Source organism: Triturus cristatus, chromosome 5_2 (assembly GCF_964204655.1).
Source record: "Triturus cristatus chromosome 5_2, aTriCri1.1, whole genome shotgun sequence".
Lineage (NCBI taxonomy): Eukaryota > Metazoa > Chordata > Amphibia > Caudata > Salamandridae > Triturus > Triturus cristatus.
The window spans coordinates 1,133,419,199-1,133,442,394 of record NC_140588.1 but is presented as its reverse complement, the minus strand read 5'-3'; the positions used below and the strand labels follow the sequence as shown (position 1 = coordinate 1,133,442,394).

Sequence of the window (23,196 nt, the reverse complement as noted above, 5' to 3'; positions counted from 1 at the left end):
ACCAGCAGTGACGACTCTCAACTCTCTGTGGATGACCCCAACCAACCTGGACCCTCTGGTGCCCAAGCCCCTGCAGAACCTGCTTCAGGTACATCTGTGCCAACCACCACCCCCATTCCTGCCACATCCCAGGAGACACCCAGGAGCCCTGCCTGCACAGAACAACTGAGCCAGTCTGACCTGGAGGGACAAGGTACTCCGGGCACCCAGGAGGAGGCAGACAACCCTGCAAATGCCATCCCTCAGGGGTCCCGTAGACCCCATGTGCCCACAATGGCAGGCCAGGCTCGTGTGGGCTGGGGTGGTGGGAGTGGAGGCAGGCGGAGGCGAGAATCTGACCAGCCAGCTGAAGGAACCGGTATGTCACACATACGCCACATCCTGGACACATACCGGCGTGACACCAGGGGCATCAGCCAGGTAGTGGAGACCCTCAACGAGATTAAGAACCAGCAGGCCGAGCAACACGCCAGTCAACAACAACACCAAGGACGGATGGAGGCAAGACTGGCTGAGCTCCTGGCGGTGCAAACGGACATAAGCCGTTCACTCCGTCGGATCGCCGACAACATGGGCAACCCTCCCTGTGCCACCAGGCAAAGACCACCACCAGCCACAGGGAGGGAGGAGGAGGAGGAATCGTCCGACGGAGCGTCACAAGCATCGTCAAGGCCTGCATCTGAGGGTCCCGCGAGGAAGGTGGGTCGTCCACGGACAAGACCGTGAGAGGCACCGGACCATCCACATCTCCCAGGTCACCTGGCCTGGCACCTGGCCCTCATGCACAACAGCAGCACCTCATCCAATGACATTCTCTGCCACATGGACTTGCTGGTCACAGTCTGACCAATGATGACAAACACTGTGGTCTGGACTCTGATGACTTCGAATGCCAAGGATCCCATCTCCCCCTGTGAACTTTGGATTCTATGCACACTGTCTAGCAACTATTTGTCCACACTAAACACGACTCCCCCCGAGTATAAAACTACATTTCTTTAATTAAATGTTGCAGTCATTTTGCATGAGTACACAACCTACGTGGGGAAATGTCAAACTATGCCTGAGTGTTGAACTAAGTCCAGCCATCCATACCCTGGGATCTGAGTCTGGTACAGCACACACATGGGTCACAATGTATCATCCAATACAGACATGGAGCACAATACTCACCCGTGATGACCTCAAGCTGCTGAGGGGGGGCTTGCAATACTGTGCGGACAGACCAATTTTGAAGAGTATCATGAAGGCGTAGAGGTCATGGCTCATGTGGATGTTCCCGGGGAGGAAGTACCAGGTATGTTTGGCCAGATATGAGAACTATGTCCTGCATGCTGGAGTACGGTGGATGTGAAGAATGGTGCCCAGGGCAAGGTTGGATGCACGGAGTTGGCCCTACGGGGTCTCGGATGACAGACGTCCAAGGTTGGTTTGGGGTTTGGGGTTGTGGACTGCCCCCTGAGTGTGGGTGAGGAGTCTGAAGGTCATCCTGCAGCAGATAGTGATCCATTGCAGCTATCTCAGGTGGACGGTGATGTGGCTGGGGCGCGGAATGTTGAAGCTGAGGTGTGCAGATGCACCCTGGATGTGGACAAGTTTCCCGGGAGTTTGGATGTACTTGCTCTGTAGAGGGCGGGGCAGTAGTTGACACGGCTGTTGTCGTGGACCTGGGGGATGGTCTGTCTTTACTTGGAGTGGATCTATCTGTGGATCATGTGCATCATGCAGAGGGTGTTGCAGCATGAGGTACAGATGCTGGTGATTTGCATGGCAAATGTGAGCGACTAATCCATGATGCACACCATCTTGTGTGTGTGGCCACTGAGTGCTTGTGCAGGGCCCTTGCGGGTGGGACACAAGGAGTTGACCCAGCTGTAAGGGGACAATCCTCAGATGATTACCTCAGTCCTGTACAAGTCCAGCCTCAGGTGGCTCATGTTCAGCCATTCATCAATGGACCTCATGCCTTCTTGAATGTTGGAAATGGCAATGGCTGCATCTTTGGTGAGAGTGAGGAGCACCTGGCTGTCAATGGCATATGAGCTGATGATGAGGTTGTGTGCGCATGTGATGGTGGAGAGGGGGGTCCTGGACACATTGAAGATTGACACACTGAGAGATGATCCCTGGGCCATGTGCCAGATGACGCCACTATACTACATGCTGAAGGCTTGAGTCCCACTCCCATGGCCTTGCTGGTGTACGGAGCCGGTGTGGAGTAGGAGGGACATGACCTGGTTGCTGTGACAGGGCCTGGAAGGCAGGGCCGCGCTGTGTAGGCAGTTGGATTTGCACACTCAGCATGCAAAGGTGTCGTGTGTGCGCTTAGGGTATGCCTGAGAGCAGGCAGTTGATTTTCGGATGGACATTGCTTGGAGGGTGGCTGCAACATCAGACTGTAGTGTGATGTGGGTCATGCAAGGACATGAGGGTCGTGCAATGTGCACGTTGCATGAGCTGACGGTCCTGCCTTTGGCAGCGCGTGGCTGCAACAGTGGCACAGACAAGCTGATGACAGCCAAATGAATGGGTGGAGTGAGGAAGGGAGGAGCATCTTTGAGGCGTGTGTGTTGCCGAATCCGGCAACTTTGTGGGTCCTTGCTGCAGGGGCCACAGCAGCAGGCGGCATGTCCTGGAAACTATGCCAAAAGTAGCACACAAAGACAAGGATATCAGAAAGGACAACTGCAACAGGCGTATGTAAAGGAAGGAGTGTCCGGTTACCCATGGCACACCCAGAGAAAATGGATGCACAATCACCAAAGATGACTGACACAGGATCAGGAAACAGAAGGCCGAGCTGCGCACAGGAGGCACACCCTCAGCAGGCGTTGACGGCCCGTTGTGGGGACCAACATGCCCAAATACATACACAACCATGGACTTCATGCACAATAGAGATTCTAATCCATGAAGAACTGCATGCATGTTGCAAAACTACACATAGACTCATATGCACAATCTTTGACAACTATGCCAGAGATGCCGCATGCAAAGTGGCAAGAGACCTGCATTGACAGAGATGAGGCACCTTGGAGGGTGAGGAACACCTTTATTACTCAGGCTCACACTAAGGGAAATTCATCAATATGAACAGACTCACAGGTCATTTGGCTGAACATGTGGGACCTATACTGGACACCCCCTTCACAACACAGATGTTGTAAATCCAAATGAACTGGCACACAAGTTAAGGGGGTGAGCCAAACACCCCCTGCTGCACACGGAGAGGCTGCAATTCCCCATTGAGCCTCTTATGGGGATGTCCCACACTATGTCCACCCGTAGCATCCCATATGTTTCTGAGGGAAGTTTTACACACATGGATGCCTTCATCAGAATCAACAAACCATTACAGATGACTGTCACGAAGGGTGACTATCAATTCCTGGGAGTCATGCCACATGTCATGTGCCCCATGGTGAGTCGACATGTATGCATGGTAACACAACATGCACAGGAGCTGTCCCCACACATTCCAAACACGTATCACCCCCAAAATGCCTTGCTGCAATCCTTACCCAAAATGACTTTTCACTATGTCCGTACATGGAATGCTGATTCAGCACACGTTGCAATACTCATGGGGAATAGCAGGAGGCCAACGCTGACACGAGCAGACAACATGCGCAACTACCAGGGGATGACAGACACACAAGAAGTCAGCTAAAAGATTGTTATCCGCATACATGGTCATTTACTCTACAGGAATAATGTTGTCACCATGCTAATTTAAAATTTAGTGTCTCAGCTAAAATGTGGGGAATTATATCATCACTCGAGTGACACATCAGAACACACCTCTGAGTCACTTAGCATACAGTCAGCTGGACACACACATTGCAACACATGCCACTTAAGGCTCCAAGCGTGCACACTCAGACCCAGTGACTCACCATTATGAGAAGAAGTTGCGTATGAGCTGACTCCGGATGTCCTCCTCCTCCTCCTCCTCCTCACTTGCCTCGTGACCAAGCCCTTCATCTTCCACGGGTGGATGTTCCTGCTGATCCTGCTCCAGGATGAGTGGCACTGCCTTCTCCACTGCCCTGTTGTGCAGCATGCAGCACACGAGGAAGATTTTGCAGACCTTCGCCGGTGCATATGGGAGGGACCCGCCTGTCTTGTGAAGGCACCGGAATCGGCTCTTCAGGAGGCCAAACGTCCTCTCAATCACTCGCCTGGTCTGCCCGTGTGCATTGTTGTACCGGTGATCTGCAGCTGATCTTGGGTTGCAGAGAGGCGTCATCAGCCATGGCATGTTGGGATAGCCAGAGTCCCCTACATGGAAACATCATGTAAAGAAGTGGGTCAGGAGATGCCGTAAGAATCAAAGATACCGCAAAACACAGGACAAACAGAGTATACCCACCAACAAGACATGCTCGTTCGTTGTGCAGCCGCAGCATCATTTGTGACACCCTGCTATGCCTCATGATGTAGGCATCGTGTGCTGACCCTGGAAAACGTGCACAGACATGGGAAATCAGCATGTTAGCAAGACACACCACAAGGGCATTTATAGAGTGGTAATGTTTACGGTTGCGATAGGCTACCTCCTGTGCCTGTGGTGGTACCAAAGCCACATGTGTCCCATCAATGGACCCAATTACATGGGGCATCCCTCCCAGGGCATCGAAATCACCCTTGACACCTGTCAACTCCTCAGGAGTCGGAAAATGGATGAATTCATCCAGGTGCTCCAACATGACTGCTAAAGCATCATGCAGGACATGGCTGAACATCGTCTGTGACATGCCACCAACATCAGCTATGGTGAATTGAAACGTACCTGTGGCAAAAAAATGTAGGGCTGCCATCACCTTCATCTTGGGGGTCAGCTCAGTAGGATACCTGTGTCGCGGTTGGAGGTGTGGTGCCAGCTTGGCGGTCAAGTCCTCAATCAACTGTTGAGTGAATCTGTAACGTCTTATGCCTGGCATCAGGGGACAGTTGCGGGTGTTGGTGACTGTGCCATACCAGTGATGCTGTGCTTGACACGTTTGTACTACATGCACACATGTGCAAAGTGTGAAGGGGAAGTGTGCCACATAGTGCCCCATCACACAAGACATGTGTACACAGGTCATCACACATCAATTGTGCTAATACATGAGGAGACATGTGCAATATCACTGCCTGACACACCTAGGCCCTGCACATGAAGGACTGCAATGACAATGACTTTATGTACAGCATTGTGCGAGTCTGAGACCTCCATTCCTTTCGTGTGTGCCTCCTATCACCAGTGTAAGCGTGTGAAACGCACCGTACACACGCTCCGAGGGCATGTGTACGGTCCGTAGCACTATAGTTGTGTTGCCGTAGGAGTACGCATGTGTGTACGGACCGTACACACGTGTGTACGGTCCGTACACACACACGTACTCCTACGGCACCACTACTATAGTGATACGGACCATACACACGCTCTGAGGGTGTGTGTACGGTCCGTATCACTATAGTAGTGGTGTCTTACGAGCACGCGTGATATGGACCGTACACACGTACGTGTACTACCTTCGTGCACGTACGTGTACAACTAGTGCGTACACGTACTTGTACACGTATGTGTACTACCTTCGTGCACGTACATGTACAACTAGTACGTACACGTACTTGTACACATACGTGTACTAAGGTATTACACGTACGTGTACCCACTAGTTGTACACGTACGTGTATGAAGGTAGTACACGTAGGTGTACTCCCAGTGCGTACACGTACGTGTCAAATGCACTGTGCAACTGGTGCCGTAGGGGTACGTGTGAAACACACCGTACCTGTGTGGAGATTTGAAAATTACATAGGGGACACATAAGGGACAAGTATTGGGCCCTAAATGCATGCTGGTTGTCATGGATACCGAGTTTTTAGTTCAAATTTTTCCTTCAGGTGGCCTGGAAAATTCGGTTGGCCACAAAATACAATGTTGCAAAGTAGTTGTTGACTTGACATGATGCTCAAAATTGGAGCGATGCAAATGCTGTCACTGGTGTATGTTTAAAGGGATTGGAGGAATCGTAGGATGCAAATGAGTCTGACCAATCACTCTGTACTCCTGTAAATAAAAGACCCCAGCAAGGCAGATATAAGTCAGCCAGAACCCATGAGAGGGACTTGCCTGCACAACCTTCCTGTAGACAACACTGCTGCTGTCTGTGCTTCCTCTGGCACCATGTCAAGGCCTGTGGAGAGGTCCCAGCCATTCACCCAGGAGGAGAATGAGGCATTGCTGGATGTCATCCTCCCACAGTACCCCAGCCTGTATGGGAGACCAGGGTAGCAGGTGAGTGCTGACTCCACTACCTTTAACTGTGCACCTTTTTTGTGACTGTCACTTCTGGCATTGTGTCCAGGTGTGACAGACATGCAATGTTGTTTAGACTGGGTCCCAGGGGGGTGGAATTGCTTATGTCTCTCATGCAGAGCATGATGTAGTTAATGTGTGCACTCCTCACTTTCATTGTGCTTACTGTGACATTCACTGCATAGTGCATGACACATTCAGCCTGGCTAATCCTTTGTGGCATTTTTGGTCTATAGTCCTGAGGTGATTCAGTGGTCCCACCGGTGTGACAGGTGACTGTACCCACAGATGTGTGTGAGTTGAGTGGAGCTGTGGTGAGAGTGTCCAAGTGATGTGTACGCCCCCTGGACATTGATGTGTGTGAATGTTCCTTGTCATGTGGGTGAGTGTCTATGTGAAGTGTTGCACCACAGCTGCATGGAGGAGGCAACAGCTCTACCCATCTGATGTGAGAAGTAAGCTGTGCTGTGTGTCTGACTTGCTGAGCTAGCCCCACACCTGTGACACCCCACAGGCAAGTGGCACATGTGCAGAGTGATGTTTGTATCCGCTTTTGCCAATGGCAGGTAATTGATCTGTGCCTGTGTGTGTCAGTGTACTCTGCTGAGTTTGCGTCAGTGGCCTGGGGCATGTGACTGCTTGGAGGCGCTGTCCATCAGCCTGGTGTTGATTGTGATGCACAGTGTGTGCCATGATCAGGGAGTGTGTCGCACCCCTCATGCCACATGTGTACTTTCAATGCCATGTAGTGCATTGGGGCTTCCACAGAGGCCAATGTCCATATGACAAACATGCTATTCCTTGGCAGCATCCTATGCCCTGTTCAACATATCAAAGATGTTCAAATGTGTGTCTCTGTGACATGGAGCAGATGTAGTGATGTTGTCTCACTTTGTCATCCTCACAGGTAACTGCCTACGAGAAGGGGAAGATCTGGAAGCCGGCCGTCAGGGCCTTGAGATCGGTGGAGGGTCGCAGTCGGCGCCTAGCCCAAGTCAGAAAACGGTGGCAGGACATCCGGTGCTGGACCCGGCGGATCCCCCGGGTCCAGCTGGAGCTCTCACCTCCACGCCCCCACGGCGGGCGCCGACGCCTGACCCACCAGATGAGGCGTGTCCTGGTGGTGGTCTTCCCTGACATGGATAGGCAGTTCTAGGATATACAGCAGCAAGGAGGGGGTAGGTACATGTGTGTTTGTTGTGTGACCGCAGCTTTTGGAAGTGCTCTGTCGTCTGCATACACTTCCAGGGTTTATATGTGCAGTGCATATCCTGTTCCCCAAGGTCAACCGGTGCTCTTATCCCTCCCTTCCCCTCCTTGACATGTGTTCCCTGGTCTGTGTGTAATCACTATTGCACATGGTCATCTAGGCTGCCAGTTAATCCAAATGCACATTGCTTTCTGCATCATGTGGTGGGGGGGGGGGGGGTCTGTGACATGTGTTGTAACCTTGCCTGTGCCCTGTCCTGTTCAGTCATTTGGGGGTCCATATTTGTTGGCACTGATGCTGAGTCTCAACATAGGAGTGTGAGGTTTCAAATGAACACACTTGCAGCATGCATGACTGATGTTGTGGCCTCAGACATGATGTGCATGAGTGGGAGATATGCATAGTGCCAGGACGGTTGCTCATGTTACAGTAAGATCATTCCAGGACCATGGAGCAGTGTGCCCCCTACAGTCCCCTGAGACACCCTTGCCTCGTAATCATGTGTGTCATCCAACACTGTGCCCATTCTCTGTGTGTTCATCATAGGTTGGCCTCTGTGGCATTGTTCCCTGGCCTCATTTGTATTTATCTAAAGTGTGCTACATGTGTCCACTGGACAGGGATACCCCGTTTGGCTTGTGCATACTCACACTGGGCAGTGCCTGTGTGTCTATTCACAACTATCTGTTGATGGTTGTTTGTCACAAATATGTGTTGGCAGCCTCACGAGGCGATGTGGAGTACATTTTGGAATTCTTGCTGCACATTTTCGTAAACCCTGATTAAGAGGTGTCACCTCTTGATCTGTCTCAATCACATTGTCTCAGGTATGGGGGGTTTGTGCGGGCGAGGCCTACATGGCCAAACCTTATGTCTCCTTGCCAGGTCTGACCTGTGTGTGATAATTTTCAGGACAGAGACTCAACATGCAATGACCCAGTCATGTTGTGCAGGGTTTAATGTTTGTGCTTTGCAGCATTTGTCAATAGTTTAAATACACGATTCCTGCTCATACATTTTTGGCACCAGTGTGTGGTCCAGATGCTACGTAGTTTTGTCTTTTGTGCTGACATCTGTGTGGACATTCAGGCTTGCCATGAGGGTGTCTCCTCAGTGCAGGTATGCCTTTTTCCAATACAATTGAAGGCCCATTAGCTTATGCATTGGCCTGTGTTTGGACATGTGTGCCACTGCACATGACAGGCAGTGGGTCAGATGTGTTGGCAACTGTGTCATCATGGTACGGATGGCCATGTGACAAGTTGCATAATTCAAGTTGTTAGTCAAAAAGTCTTGTACCTTGGCACTCACTACACTTGTCAACATGTCTTCATGTTTTCAATGCTTGATTTTGATGTTTTGTTGTGCAGGACAATAATATGCCTGCATGACAGATGTCTCCCAAGGAAGTGCACAAGAAACCACCTTTACCCTTTCAGGGAACACGCAGGCACATTTTAAAGAAGGGCACAGTTCGAATAAGACTGTTTTTCAGATTATACATATCCATGTTCCCACAGTGTGGTGTAATTTGGGTAAGTCCTTGGTTGTTGGTGATACCAACTTACGAGTGTCAAGTCATCCAGACCGCCGTGGTCCCATGTATATGTACTTTCTGCAACATCATTTCTTTCTAACAGTGGCTTATTTAAATAAGGCTGGCAGCCTATACAATGACTGTGTAAATGTAGTTTTGTCTGCACCTCCTTGTGAGACTTCTTTTATACAGGCACATGTGTGTTCTGTTCACAAAGTGGCACATTCACACATTCTAAACATGTCGATTGTGTAAAGTGGTGTGATTCCCAAGGGAACAAAATGTATTTTGTTTGGGTTTCCAAAGTACTTACAGGTCTCTGAGTGTGGGGACACCTTTAGCATTGAGGTCTGTTATTTAGCCTTGGGTGCACCAATACTGTTTCTTTCCCAGTAAACAAGAGGTGGCATGACTTCATAGTATTGCTGTGCTCAACTGTTCCCAGACACTAGCTTCTCAGTATATTTCTAATTCAAGTTTTTGGCTGGTGTGTCCTATTTTTCCTTGTTTCCAAGTGGCATGGGGGTCAACCAACTGGGGAGTACAGGGCTTACATATGTGCGGAGTAATCTAGATGTTACTCTTGATGCATTGCCTGATATGCACTGTGACCTATTTTGTTTGGACTCATGTGTCAGATTTATACAGGTGACTGATTATTTTCTGTATCTTCACCTTGCCCACAGCATCATCGGAGGAAACCGAGGGAGACACCTGCACGGACCTGGAGGAGAGATCCAGCACCGGTGCCACCAGTGCTGGCGAGTCTGCGGGAGCAAGTGGCACGGAGGGCGAGGGCGTCAGTTGGAGGACCTGTCTGGTGGCGAGACCAACTATGACGTTGACGGGTCCGAGGCTGAACTCATCGAGGGGGCGGAGGCTGCTACAACACCTGGCAGCAGCACAACATCTGTCCCCGCCACCTCTATTCCCATCACCGCCCTCCCAGTTGCTCCGGTCCCTTCTGTCCGTACAGGGCACCACCATGTCTCCTTCGTGCCAGGCACCGCACCCCCTGCCCCTGTCACCCCTGCTGCCCTCACTGCAGAGTCTGTGGACATTCAGCGGCAGTTGCAGGTTGGGCAGACATCGATGCTGAATGTCCTCCATGGCCACACCAGACTGCTGACACAGATGGTGTCGTTCATGGAGGGCATGTCAGCAACGATGTCTGACCAACGGATGTTGCTGAGGTCCATAGACTCTTCACTGACGGCAGCAGTGAGTCTCCTGCAGCGCTTCGTACCCCCCTACCCCAGCCCCATCCACACTTCCCACTCCCATACCTGTCCCATGCACACCCAGACATTCCCAAGCATGCACCCCACCAGACACAGGCAGCACACCACCACGTAAGGGCAAGCACACACCTCCTGGCACGCACACTCAGGGGGATAAAGGCACACCCACTTGGTCTGGGGCACACAGACATACACGCAGCCACAGTCTGAGTCTGCATGCCTCACAACCCAGTCCCTCCAAAAGCACTCCCCTTGGCTCCCCTGCCACACAGTCAGACAAGGAAAGCTACATGTCTGTGCTGGCCCTCAGCCCCACTGTGTCACCACCCCGCAAGCGTGCGAGGGACTCCACGGGCAGGGGAGTTGAGTCCCCCCCATGTCCACAGCCTCCCCCAGAAGCACTGCACCCCATCCCTCGGACCCCCCCCCCCCTTTGTGCTTGTGGTTTCTTCCGGTGCAGGGGATACTCTGGACACCCTGGCAGAAGTGTGCAGCGCCGAGCTCACCTCCACCTTTGGCGCAGCCCCACCCCCTGTGGTGGAGGTGTCCAGCCCTGCACCCACCACACCTACCCTTACACCTCCTGTCCCTAGGGTGCCTGGTCCTTACCCACATGATGCCCCCCCCCCCGGTCGACGAACCTGAGGGTTCCAGTGTGCAGGCAAGCTAGGGGAGACGCATGCCCATGAGTCCCCCCAAGGACTTCTATTCTGGACTGGCCATTGGCCTTTGTATATAGTGTTCTTTCAAAAATTTTGTTTTATGCTGAATAATGCAATTTCTTTTTACTTTGAACACTATTGTATTTCAGGTATTGCTGTTGGTGATGATGCTCCATGAGTTGGGGTTGTGGTGATGTGTTATGTTTCTGGGAAATGTTCTAGTCTGATGGTAATGAGGTGGACCATGGTATCTGCGTGCCATCACAAGGTCTCTGCAAAGAATCTTTGGTCGTGTGTGTTATTTGTTTTTTGAGACATTGTCCCAAGGAGTGTTCCTTCCTCTGTGGCACCTGACATCTTTCCTGCAGAGCGTTGCACAATTGTTGTGCTGACCTGTGTCTACATTCCCTTTGTTGGTGACGGATCCCTTCAACTATGGCCATGCCTGCTCAGCAATGTCTCCGGCTGCATCGTCTGTGCCATCCTTGCTAGACACTGTACTTGTGTATTGAGTATGTTGAAATGCCTTCATGGAGAAGTTCTCCCTTTTCAGCACTATGCATGTGTGTAATCCCAACCTAGCACACATATGGTACTTGTTCTGCAGGGTATTTGGGCACCTGACTCAAAATTGTGGGCATTGTATCTGTGGGAACTCCACCCTATTCCTTCTATGAGAGACAACATCTTGGTGGCTGTCCCAGCACCTGTACATTTCTATCAGTCCTGGGATGTGCGTGACAGTGTGTGTTCCCTTTGGCTCTCTTAGTTTAGTAGGCATTGACATGACTATACAGTCTTGTGGCATGATCTCAGTGTGTGTATTGTGCTGCATCCACCAGGGGTGGGTATGGATGTGTCATTTGTCCTCACACCCACATGTGGCGTGTCATGCAGTGGGGGAAAGACATCCATCCTCATGGGAGTGGGACACTGCTGTCAGTGATGTGTTGTTATGGCACTATCAACATAGTCAAAAATTAGGGATGCGTACATACACCCATGGAGTTGTGGTCATCTGGTAATGATGTACACACCCCCATGTCTCTGTCCACTGCTGGTATTCCTCTGCACCCCCCCCCATGTCTCTGTACACTGCTGGTATTCCTCTGCACCCACCCCTCACATGTCTGTCCACTGTTGGTATTCCTCTGCACCCACCCCCATGTCTCTGTCCACTGCTGGTATTCCTCTGAACCCACCCCCATGTCTCTGTCCACTGCTGGGAGTGATAGGCACCCACCCCATGTCTCTGTCCACTGCTGGTATTCCTCTGCACCCCCCCCATGTCTCCGTCCACTGCTGGGAGTGATAGGCACCAACCCCCATGTCTCTGTCCACTGCTGGTATTCCTCTGCACCCACCCCCATGTCTCTGTCCACTGCTGGGAGTGATAGGCACCCACCCCCATGTCTCTGTCCACTGCTGGTATTCCTCTGCACCCACCCCCATGTCTCTGTATACTGCTGGGAGTGATAGGCACCCACCCCCATGTCTCTGTCCACTGCTGGTATTCCTCTGCACCCACCCCTCACATGTCTGTCCACTGCTGGTATTCCTCTGCACCCACCCCCATGTCTCTGTCCACTGCTGGTATTCCTCTGCACCCACCCCCATGTCTCTGTCCACTGCTGGGAGTGATAGGCACCCACCCCCATGTCTCTGTCCACTGCTGGGAGTGATAGGCACCCACCCCCATGTCTCTGTCCACTGCTGGGAGTGATAGGCACCCACCCCCATGTCTCTGTACACTGCTGGTATTCCTCTGCACCCACACCTCACATGTCTGTTCACTGCTGTGAATCCTAGGCAGCCAACCACCCACCCACCCGCACCCTTGGTGCAGTACACTGCTGTCCTGGGCATACACACACCCCAATATACTGGTAATATGCTGCACCAGGCCGTAAGCCAACAATCGTGGCATGTGTACGCCTTATATCAAAAATGTACTGGTGCCGTAGGGGTATGGGTGATACGGACCGTACCACCGCATTCATAGGGTGTGTACGGTCCATACCACCATTGTAGTGGTGACGTAGGGGTACGCGTGGTACGGACCGTACCCACGCCCTCAGAGCGTGGGTACGGTCCGTAGCACTATATTAGTGGTGCCATGGGGGTACGTGTGGTACGGACCGTACCCACGCTCTGAGGGCGTGGGTACGATCCGTACCACGCGTACCCCTACGTCACCACTACAATGGTGGTACGGACCGTACCCACGCCCTCAGAGCGTGGGTACGGTCCGTAGCACTATATTAGTGGTGCCGTGGGGGTACGCGTGGTACAGACCGTACCCACGCTCTGAGGGCATGGGTACGGTCCGTACCACCATTGTAGTGGTGCCGTAGGGGTACGCGTGGTACGGTCCGTACCATGTGTACCCCCACGGCACCACTAATATAGTGCTACGGACTGTACCCACGCTATGTATGTGTGAGTACGGTGCGTATCACTATTGTAGTGTTGCCATAGGGGTACGCGTACACGTCCACTTCCGTTGTTGCGGTACGTAGGGATTGGTGGACACGCCCCCCGAAGTGACCAGACCCTGTAGGTAATGTATGTCCTCAATATTGTAGGTTTTAATTTGGGTAGGGGGTATGTTTCCTGCCCCTCACCCCCCCCTTGACCCTTGGGTGTTGTTCTCACCTTCTGCGGCGTGTGCGTCGGGTTCGGTGCACCAGGTCGTAGGCTAAGAGGGCCGGGATGACACGTAGGATAGGGTCCATGTCTGTCCGTCGCGTACCGGGGCTCCTTTTTCGCGTCGGACTTTGGTTTCCAACTTTTTTTAGCTGCCGTAAAAAAATAGCTGTGCGGAATGACGTAGGGACGAATCGTACTTGCTGGTCCGTAAAACGCTGCCTGACTCCCTGCGGACATCGCGTACGCGCTGTCCAGGATCAGAATAGTAGGTATCTTTTAGCCGGTCGGTGTTTTTTTACGAATCGTACGGAAAAGGTATTTCTATACGATTCTTACTTGCTGATTTGTAAGGTGGATTTCCCGGGTACGAGTCGTATGGAGAATTCGGTCCGTACGACCATTCGTACCCGAGTTTTACAGGATTGGAATCGGCACCTTAGTGTCCAGCACCTACCCTGAATTAATACAAACCGGAGTGGGAAGAGTGAATTATTTAATTTTAGTGTCCAGCATCTACCCTGAATTTATGGCAACTGGAGTGGGAATAGTAAATTAATTAAGTTTAGTGTCTAACACTTACCCCGAATGTTTGGTAACTGGAGTGGGAATAGTAAATTAAGTTTAGTGTCCAGCACCTACCCTGAATTAATACTAACTGGAGTTGGATTAGTACATTAATTAGGTTTAGTGTCCAGCAATTACTTTTAATTAATGGATACTGGGGTGGAAATAGTAAAATAATTAAGTTTAGAGTCCAGCTCCTACCCTGGATTAATGCTAACTGGAGTGGGAATAGTAAATTAAATAAGTTTAGTGTCCAGCACCTACCCTGGATTAATGCTAACTGGAGTGGGAATAGTAATTTAGATATGTGTGTATTAATTTATAAACTTACAAAAATAATATAGTTTAAAGTAGTATAATATTTTATTTATAACATAGTTGTAAATAAAATAAAAATAACATTGTATATATAGTTAAATAAAACATATTAATTTAAACAGTATATTTAATAAAAAGATATTATCTAACATTGAATACAACATTAATAAAATTATACACAAAAACCTAAACATTTTACTTTTTTATTTATGTTTATTTATTGTAAATGATTTTGAAATCAACAAGAAATATTTATTTCATTAAAAATATGTAAAATAAATCAAGACATAGAGATAGTAAATCATATTTATTTTACCGTCACAAAATATTTTGTACATATGTATATTTTTACATCTAATAATTAAATAAACACATTTTCATAAAATTGGTACATTGTTTTATACAGTTATGTAAACTTTGTATTATCAGATAATTTATTTTTATATTTGTTTAGATACATTTGAGAAAACAAATATATTTATTAATAACAGTTGTTAATTTCAGTTTGGTATTGTGAGCATTTTTTTATTTAGTTACATATATTGTTAACATATTAATAATATAACAGTTTTCACAATTTGTAATGCATTTTTTAAATATAAACTTGGGGGCCTATTAAGATCACAGGCGGACCGCCACCACCGGCTCGGCGGTGCCCTACCGCAGTCCTGGCATTGGCGATTCGCCCGCAAAATGTCCCTGGGACACCCCCCGCCATATTAGTATGGCGAGGGGCACCGCGGCAGATGAAAAGACTGCCCGCCGCTTTTCCGCCGGTCGGATTGCTGGCCGGGCGGAAAATGCAGTTAATATGGTGGCGGTGCCTTGCAGGCACCGCCATCCATATTATGATGCATGCGTAAAAATGCCAATGCACAACATGCATATTGTGCATTGCGGCGGGTGCTGGTGACAGCACCGCCGGCCGCAGTGCATAATATGCAGGATGCGACCGCCAGGGTGGCGGTCATCCTAATTGGCATAGTGGGACCACCGCACCTCTGGCGATCTGTCCCGTTTACTGTTACGGTGGCAGGTGGACAAAGTCCGCCCGCCATCGTAATGGGCCCCTTGGTAACATTTACTAAACAAATAATAATACATTTTAATTAATAATATTAATATAAACATTAAATACAATTATTACACATTTTTAATAAATGTTGTATATAACTTTTAAATATATTGAATTATAATATTAAATATTATGGTGCCGATTCCGATTCGTTAAAAATAATTTGCGTACGACTCGTATCCGTATTTTTTTACGTTTGAGTCGTATAAGTGCCCTACAACCGGCGAAGTACGATTCGGACGTTAAAATCTTTTACGAATCGCATCGGGAAAATGTCACGAGAGGGATCCGGACAGTTTTACGTGCAAATCGTAAAACAGAAGTCCGAGCGCACAAGTACGATCCGTACCGTCCATCCGAATATACAAATGCATGTAAAACGCTCCGTCCGATTATACAACCGCATGTAAAACGGTCCGTACGGAGCGAATGATGAACCACACTACATGGCTATACTTGTGGTCGCACAGCCCCCCCCTCCCCCCGTATATGTCAGCACCGTACCCCCACACCGTACCCCATCCCCGTGCCTGTACGCACCGTACCCCATGCCCCTACACCATGGCCGTGCCTGTATGCACCGTACCCCATACCCCTACCCCATGCCCGTGCCTGTACGCACCGTACCCCATGCCCCCACCCCATGCCCGCGCCTGTACGCACCGCACCCCAACACCGTACCCCATCCCCGTGCCTGTACGCACCGCACCCCAACACCGTACACCATCCCAGTGCCTGTACGCAGCGCACCCCAACACCGTACTGTCCCAGGCCTGAACGTATCCTCAGGATCGAATCGATGCTCTAGTGGTCCCCCTCTCAACAGCCCCAAGTCTGGACATAAATCATACACAGACTAAAGGATTGTTAAGCGGGGGAAGGAAAGGATGGGGACAGCAGGGAGGGAGACCTGTATAAAACACAAACGAACAAGGGTTAGTATCAGAACCTTACTCCTCTTCTCCCTCACCCGATTACTCTCTAGGACCCATACTTCCACTAACCTGAAAAGGAAATTAACGATGATATTAGATCTGACAGAATCAAAAGGAGTTACACAGTACTACGATGCACCACACAATTAGCTGCCCAAGTTTGTCAACCTCTTCTGGCAGAAAATGATACACTCTCATAGAGTTGCTTCACTCATACAAAGAGCAATGTCACAAATCATTGGCGGTGGACTGCGGGCATAGAAACTGGTACACTCCACATAGAGTTACGTCACTCATACAAAGAGCAATGTCACAGATCATTGGCGGTGGACTGCGGGCATAGAAACTGGTACACTCCACATAGAGTTACGTCACTCATACAAAGTGCACTGTCACAAATCATTGGCGGTGGACTGCGGGCATAAGAACTGGTACACTCCACATAGAGTTACGTCACTCATACAAAGAGCAATGTCACAAATCATTGGCGGTGGACTGCGGGCATAGCCTCCGTGGTAGTGGGAGCATTGGTTATTTCCCTCGCATAAACTCGGTCCTCTATTACAGATTGGAGTTCGCCAACATAGGGAAAAGCGCACTACCACCTCAAAGCAATTCAGTATTGTATCACGTACACCAACGGGCAAACGTTCTAGAGCAATAAGCGGCTTGAGATACTTAACGAGCAACTATCGATCAGGAAAGGTAGGGGCTGCGCATCGCGCTCAGAAATATTTCCCACGTAGTTACTCTTCAGCTCTGAACTCACAGCTTTCAAGAATGCTCCTCAAAAAGAGAACGAGTGGTGCCAATGGCACCCTTACCCGCCCTTCAGACTCTGAAGACGTCCAGCAGAGCACAGAACTCCGGCAGAATAATCGGCAGCGTTTCCTTTGGCCGCCTCGCCATAGCAACGCTTCCGCATCACGTGGGTCGCGGTGAATGGCGCCTGACATCACGCGTCGAGCCGAGGCTGCTGGGAAACGTAGTTTGTCTTCGCCCTAGCACCTGTCAGCGCGGACAGGACCGCCGTGACCCCTGACACGTACACCATCCCCATGCCTGTATGCACCGCACCCCAGGACCGTAGTGCCTGTACGCACCGTACACCAACACCGTACCCCAGCCCCCCACCTGTACGCACCGTACACCAGGACCGTACCCCCCCGCACCTGTATGCACTATACCCCAGGACCGTAGTGCCGGTACGCACCGCACCCCAACACCGTACACCATCCCCGTGCCTGTACGCACCGCACCACAACTCCGTACCCCATCCCCGCACCTGTACGCACCCTACCCCAGGACCGTAGTGCCTGTACGCACCGTACCCCATGCCCCTACACCAGCACCCTCACCCAGCATTGCGCATGTACGATTCGTACTACACCATTGCATATGTGAGCACTGTACAACAACATGGCGTATGTACGCACCTTACAGACGCGAAAACCACTCGTACTGAACCAGGACACTGTAAAACACCACAAGGAGGGTCAATTCGAATCGCACAACACCACAAAACACGTCTACAAGCCTAAATACATCGAATACACTGACCTGCCACATCCAAACAGGTAAACAGAGGCCCAAACCACAACCACCTCTTATAACACACCAACCCAAAGTTCAAACACAGCCACACCCACAAATGGACCAATAAAAAGGGCCCACACACACAAACCATGAGCCTTTGCAACAGACCCACTGCTGCCAGACCCCACACACAAACCACTGCACCTTACTTACACCTTGACTACACCTTACACTTGCACACCTTCACACAACCACCTTCACAAACACTCCCTCATCACATTCACACCCACACCGTCACATCCACACCCACACACCCACAACCATCCACACCCACAACCCACACCATGCCCACAGACAAGAATCCAAAGTTCACAAGGAACGAGCTGGACATCCTTGTCAACGAAGTCATCAGAGTCGAGCCACAGCTCTTTGGAACATTGGTCAGACAGACCAGCATAGCTGAGAAATCTGCCATGTGGATCGGGTCAATGCTGTTGCGCCCATCAGAAGGACCAGGCATGAATGCCAATCCAGGTGGTACGATCTGCGCAGGGCAGTCAAGCGCAAAATGAATGAAGAACATGCCCAGAGTAACATCACTGGAGGTGGACTGCCCCGCAGACCGGTCCATTACCATCCCTGGGAGGAGAAGGTGATGGCCACGCTTCCGCCGGTGGGAGTACATGGACTTGAAGGAGTCGCAGAGCCTGGTGAGTACACAAACAACTCACGTTACATGGGGGGAACGGCATCCACAACCCAACTACAAATAATGCACGCAACTACCCCAAAACCCTCAACCGACACAACCACACTCAAAAAACACGCACATGCCACTAACGGGTCCATGCCCCATTCACTAAGCAAGGCCATGCCAAGTCACAGGCTACACGAAACACAAACACAAGACTGGATGTCCGCCATGCTGGGAGGGTGGGCCTCACAAAACACATTGTGCAACTCAGAAGCAGACACCAATGCCCTCAGCCCATATGGCCTAGGGCAGAGCTTTCCAAACAGTGTGTCCTGACACACTACTGTGTCGCCTGCAAATGGTGTGCGTGTCACAGGATGACATCGGTATGAACGGCCATTTAGCACATAACTGCAGCTAATTAGAGGCATTCCTATGAAAGAGTGTCAGCAAACACCGCCGCAGCAGCGCAGACTCAGAGACACTCTGCTCTATGGGGGCCGGGCGATTCAAAACAAAGCCTCATGAACAAGCAAATGGCCTTTGAAAGACCTGCGAAGTGTGTGTGCCCAGGAAGCTGGGGTGAGGTGACAGAGGGTGACAGACAGAGGGTGAGGGAGGGAGAGAGAGGGAGGGAGACGGAGAGAGAGAGAGAGACAAAGAGAGAGGGAGAGAGAGACAGAGACAGAGAGAGAGGGAGACAGACAGAGGGAGGGAGTGGGAGACAGAGGGAGGGAGTGGGAGACAGACAGAGGCAGGGAGTTGGAGACAGACAGAGGGAGGGAGAGGGAGAGGGAGAGGGAGGGAGACAGAGGGAGACAGAGGGCAACAGAGGGAGACAGACAGAGGGAGGAGGGTGACAGAGGGAAGGAGAGAGGGAGGGAGTGAGGGAGACAGAGGGCTGGAGACCGAGGGAGAAAGAGAGAGGGAGACTGAGGGAGACCGAATCCCCTTTGGGTGGTTTGGGCTTGCTCGCTCGTCAGCAGGTGGACTTTGTGCATGGTTTCAAGGGTTGGCAGTGCGTGAACCAGCCCTTTTTGTGTCGTAAATCACTGGGACATGTGTCAATGTGTGCATGATTATATCCTTGCTTCAGGCACAAACCTAACCTTACACCCAGTTTTGCCAGTCACTGTCTTTGTTAGAACTGATTCACAAATGCTTTAGTAACCTTCCTGCTCTCTCAAATTGCCTTGAAAATGCACCATTTGCCCACTTTGATTTCAAACCTCAGGCGGTTCGGGCTCGCTCGCTACACTGCCTTACTGTGTCCCAAAATGATGCATCTCCAAAAAGTGTGTCACCAACATGAAAAGTGTGGAAAGCTGTGGCCTAGGGACATACCCATGCAGCATGCTCAATGCCCAGGGACTTGCCAAGTACTGACAAGGTAGCTGACACTTGGCCCTGCTGTAGACAGCACAAGGCCCTCCTTTGACCACTGTACACTCAAACACCAACTCCACATGCCACCTACCTAGCACAGGAACTCACAACCACTGTCATGCCAGCATGCACCATGAGGGGACAGACACATCACCTGGGAGACCCAATGCCAAATCACACCACACCCAACAGCATGCCCGGTCACACCCCTCCACCCCTTACACAAGCACACACCCCGTGGCAGGCAATGGATTTTGCCACTCCCACAATGGACATGTGACACAACAAGACCAATCCTTTGCCAAATAAGCAGCCTAGCATTACTGCCACAGGCCAAAGACTCAGGAGAACACATCAAACTGTCCCCCGCAACATACCCATCCACAAGTGTACATTGAGAGGAATGCTAGGCATATCCAACTACCTGGAGGAACTGTGCCAACTTGAATATGTATGAAACATGGATGTCGCATGAAACACCATTAACATTGTCTCTCTCTCACACACAGGGCAACATCATGGATCTCCCTCCAACACCAGGGGGGAAGTATCACAGGCCCAGGCTCGGCGTCAAGATGATCCCACCGGTAGCAACGACTCTCACCACTCCGTGGATGACCCCGGCCAACCTGGCCCCTGTGGTGCCCAAGCCCCTGCAGCACCTGCTTCAGGTACATCTGTGCCAACCACCACCCCCATTCCTGCCACATCCCAGGAAACACCCAGGAGCCCTGCTCGCACTGAACAACACAACCAGTCTGACAAGGAGGGACAAGGTTCTCCGGGCACCCAGGAGGAGGCAGGCGAGCCCGCAAATGCCATCCCTCAGGGGTCCCGTAGACCCAATGTGCCCACAATGGCAGGCCCGGCTCGTGTGGGCAGGGGTGGTGGGAGTGGAGGACGGCGGAGGCGAGAACCTGACCAGGCAGCTGAGGGAACCGGTATGTCACACATACGCCACATCCTGGACTCATACCGGCGTGACACCAGGGGCATCAGCCAGGAAGTGGACACCCTCACAGACATCAAGGGGACCCTCGACGAGATGAAGAACCTGCAGGCCGAGCAACATGCCAGTCAACGACAACACCAAGGACGGATGGAGGCAAGACTGGCTTAGCTCCTGGCGGTGCAAACGGACATGAGCCGTTCACTCCATCGGATTGCCGACAACATGGGCAACCCTCCCTGTGCCACCAGGCGAAGATCACCACCAGCCACAGGGAGGGGGGAGGAGGAGGATTCGTCCGACGGAGCATCACAAACATCGTCAAGGCCTGCATCTGAGGGTCCCCGGAGGAAGGTGAGTCGTCCACGGAAAAGACCGTGAGAGTCAGCGGACCATCAACATCTCCCAGGTCACCTGGCCTGGCACCTGGCCCTCTGGCGCAACAGCAGCACCTCATTCAATTACATTCTCTGCCACATGGACTTGCTGGTCACAGTCTGACCAATGATGACCAACACTGTGGTATGGACTCTGATGACTTCCAATGCCAAGGATACCAACTCCGCCTGTGAACTTTGGATTCTAGACACCCGCGGAGCACCTCTTTTCATCCACCAAAACACGTACCCCACCACAAATAAATAATCTCAAAATCATGAGATGTTGCCGTCATTTTGCATTAGTCCACAACATGTGTGTGTGTAAATGTCAAACTATGCCTGAGTGTTGAAGTAACTCCAACCATCCATACCCTGGGATCTGAGTCTGGCACAGGACACACATGGGTCACAATGTATCATTCAATACAGACATGGAGCACAATACTCACCCGTGATGGGCTCAACCTGCCGAGGGGGGGCTTGCAAAACTGTGCTGACAGACCTATTTGGAAGAGCATCATTAATGCGCAGAGGTCATGGCTCACGCTGAGTTTCCTGGGGAGTGAGTCGCAGGTATGTTTGGCCAGGTGGGAGAACTATGTCCTGCATGCTGGAGTAAGGTGGATGTGGAGAATGGTGGCCAGGCCAAGGTTGGATGCTCGGAGATGGCACAATGGGGTATTGGATGACAGTGCTACAAGGTTGCTTTGGGGTCGTGGTCGTGGCCTGCCTCCTGAGTGTGGGCGTGGATTGTGAAGGTCATCCTGCAGCAGACAGTGATCCATTGCAGCTATCTCTGCTGGACGGTGATGTGGCTGGGGCACCGGATGTTGAAGCTGAGCTGTGCAGATGCACCCTGGATGTGGACAAGTATCATGGGAGTTGTAATGTACTTGCTCCGTAGAGGGCAGGGTAGTTTTCGACACGGATGTCGTAGTGGACCTGGGGGATGGTCTGTCTTACCTTGAGGTGGATTGATCTGGGGATCATGTGCATAATGCAGAGGGTGTTGCAGCCTGAGGTACAGATGCTGGTGATCAGCATAGCAAATGTGAGAAACCAATCCATGATGCACACCAGCTTGTGTGCGTGGCCACTGGGTGCTTGTGCAGGGCTCTTGCGGGTGGGACACAAGCAGTTGAGCCAGCTGTAAGGGGACAATCCGCAGATGATGACCTCAGTCCTGTACAAGTCCAGCCTCAGGTGGCTGATGTTCAGCCATCTGCCAATGGATCTCATGCATTATTGAATATGAGAACTGGCAAGGTCTGCCTCTTTTGGGAGGGTGAGGAGCACCTGGCTGTCAATGGTACACGAGATGATAATGAGATGCTGTGCGCATGTGATGGTGTAGAGGGGGATCCTGGACACATTGTAGAATGACACGCTGAGAGATGATACCTGTGCCATGTGGCAGACAACCACACCATACTACATGCAGAGGCCTTGAGTCCCAGTCCCATGGCCTTGTTGGGGTACATAGCCGGTGGGGAGTAGGAGGGACATGACCTGGTTGGTGTGACAGGGCCTGGAAGGCGTGGCAGCGCTGTGTAGGCCGTTGGAGTTGCACACTCATCATGCAAAGGTGTTGTGTGGGCGCTTGTGGATGGACATTGCTCGGAGGGTGGCTGCAACATCATACTGTAGTGTGATGTGGCTCATGCAAGGATATGAGGGTCGTGCAATGTGCACGTAGCATGTGCAGACGGTCCAGCCTTTGCCACCGCGTGGCCGCAACTGTGTCACACAC

General features: G+C 51.2%; 1 protein-coding gene across 4 annotated transcripts in view; it reads left to right on the top strand.

Moving 5' to 3' along the window:
• Window positions 1–23,196, top strand: part of LOC146829902 (butyrophilin subfamily 1 member A1-like) — an 837,898-nt gene that overhangs the window by 554,843 nt on the left and 259,859 nt on the right. The window contains exon 7 of one of the 4 annotated variants that reach the window (XM_085608546.1): window positions 20,627–21,300. The exons of 2 other annotated variants lie outside the window; for them this stretch is intronic. In XM_085608546.1, the coding sequence (XP_085464672.1) occupies window positions 20,627–21,237 (611 nt within the window). In that variant the 3' untranslated portion in view covers window positions 21,238–21,300. Of the gene's footprint in view, window positions 1–20,626; window positions 21,301–23,196 lie in introns of those variants that run through there. One more of the 4 variants, XM_085608544.1, reaches the window with a different exon arrangement.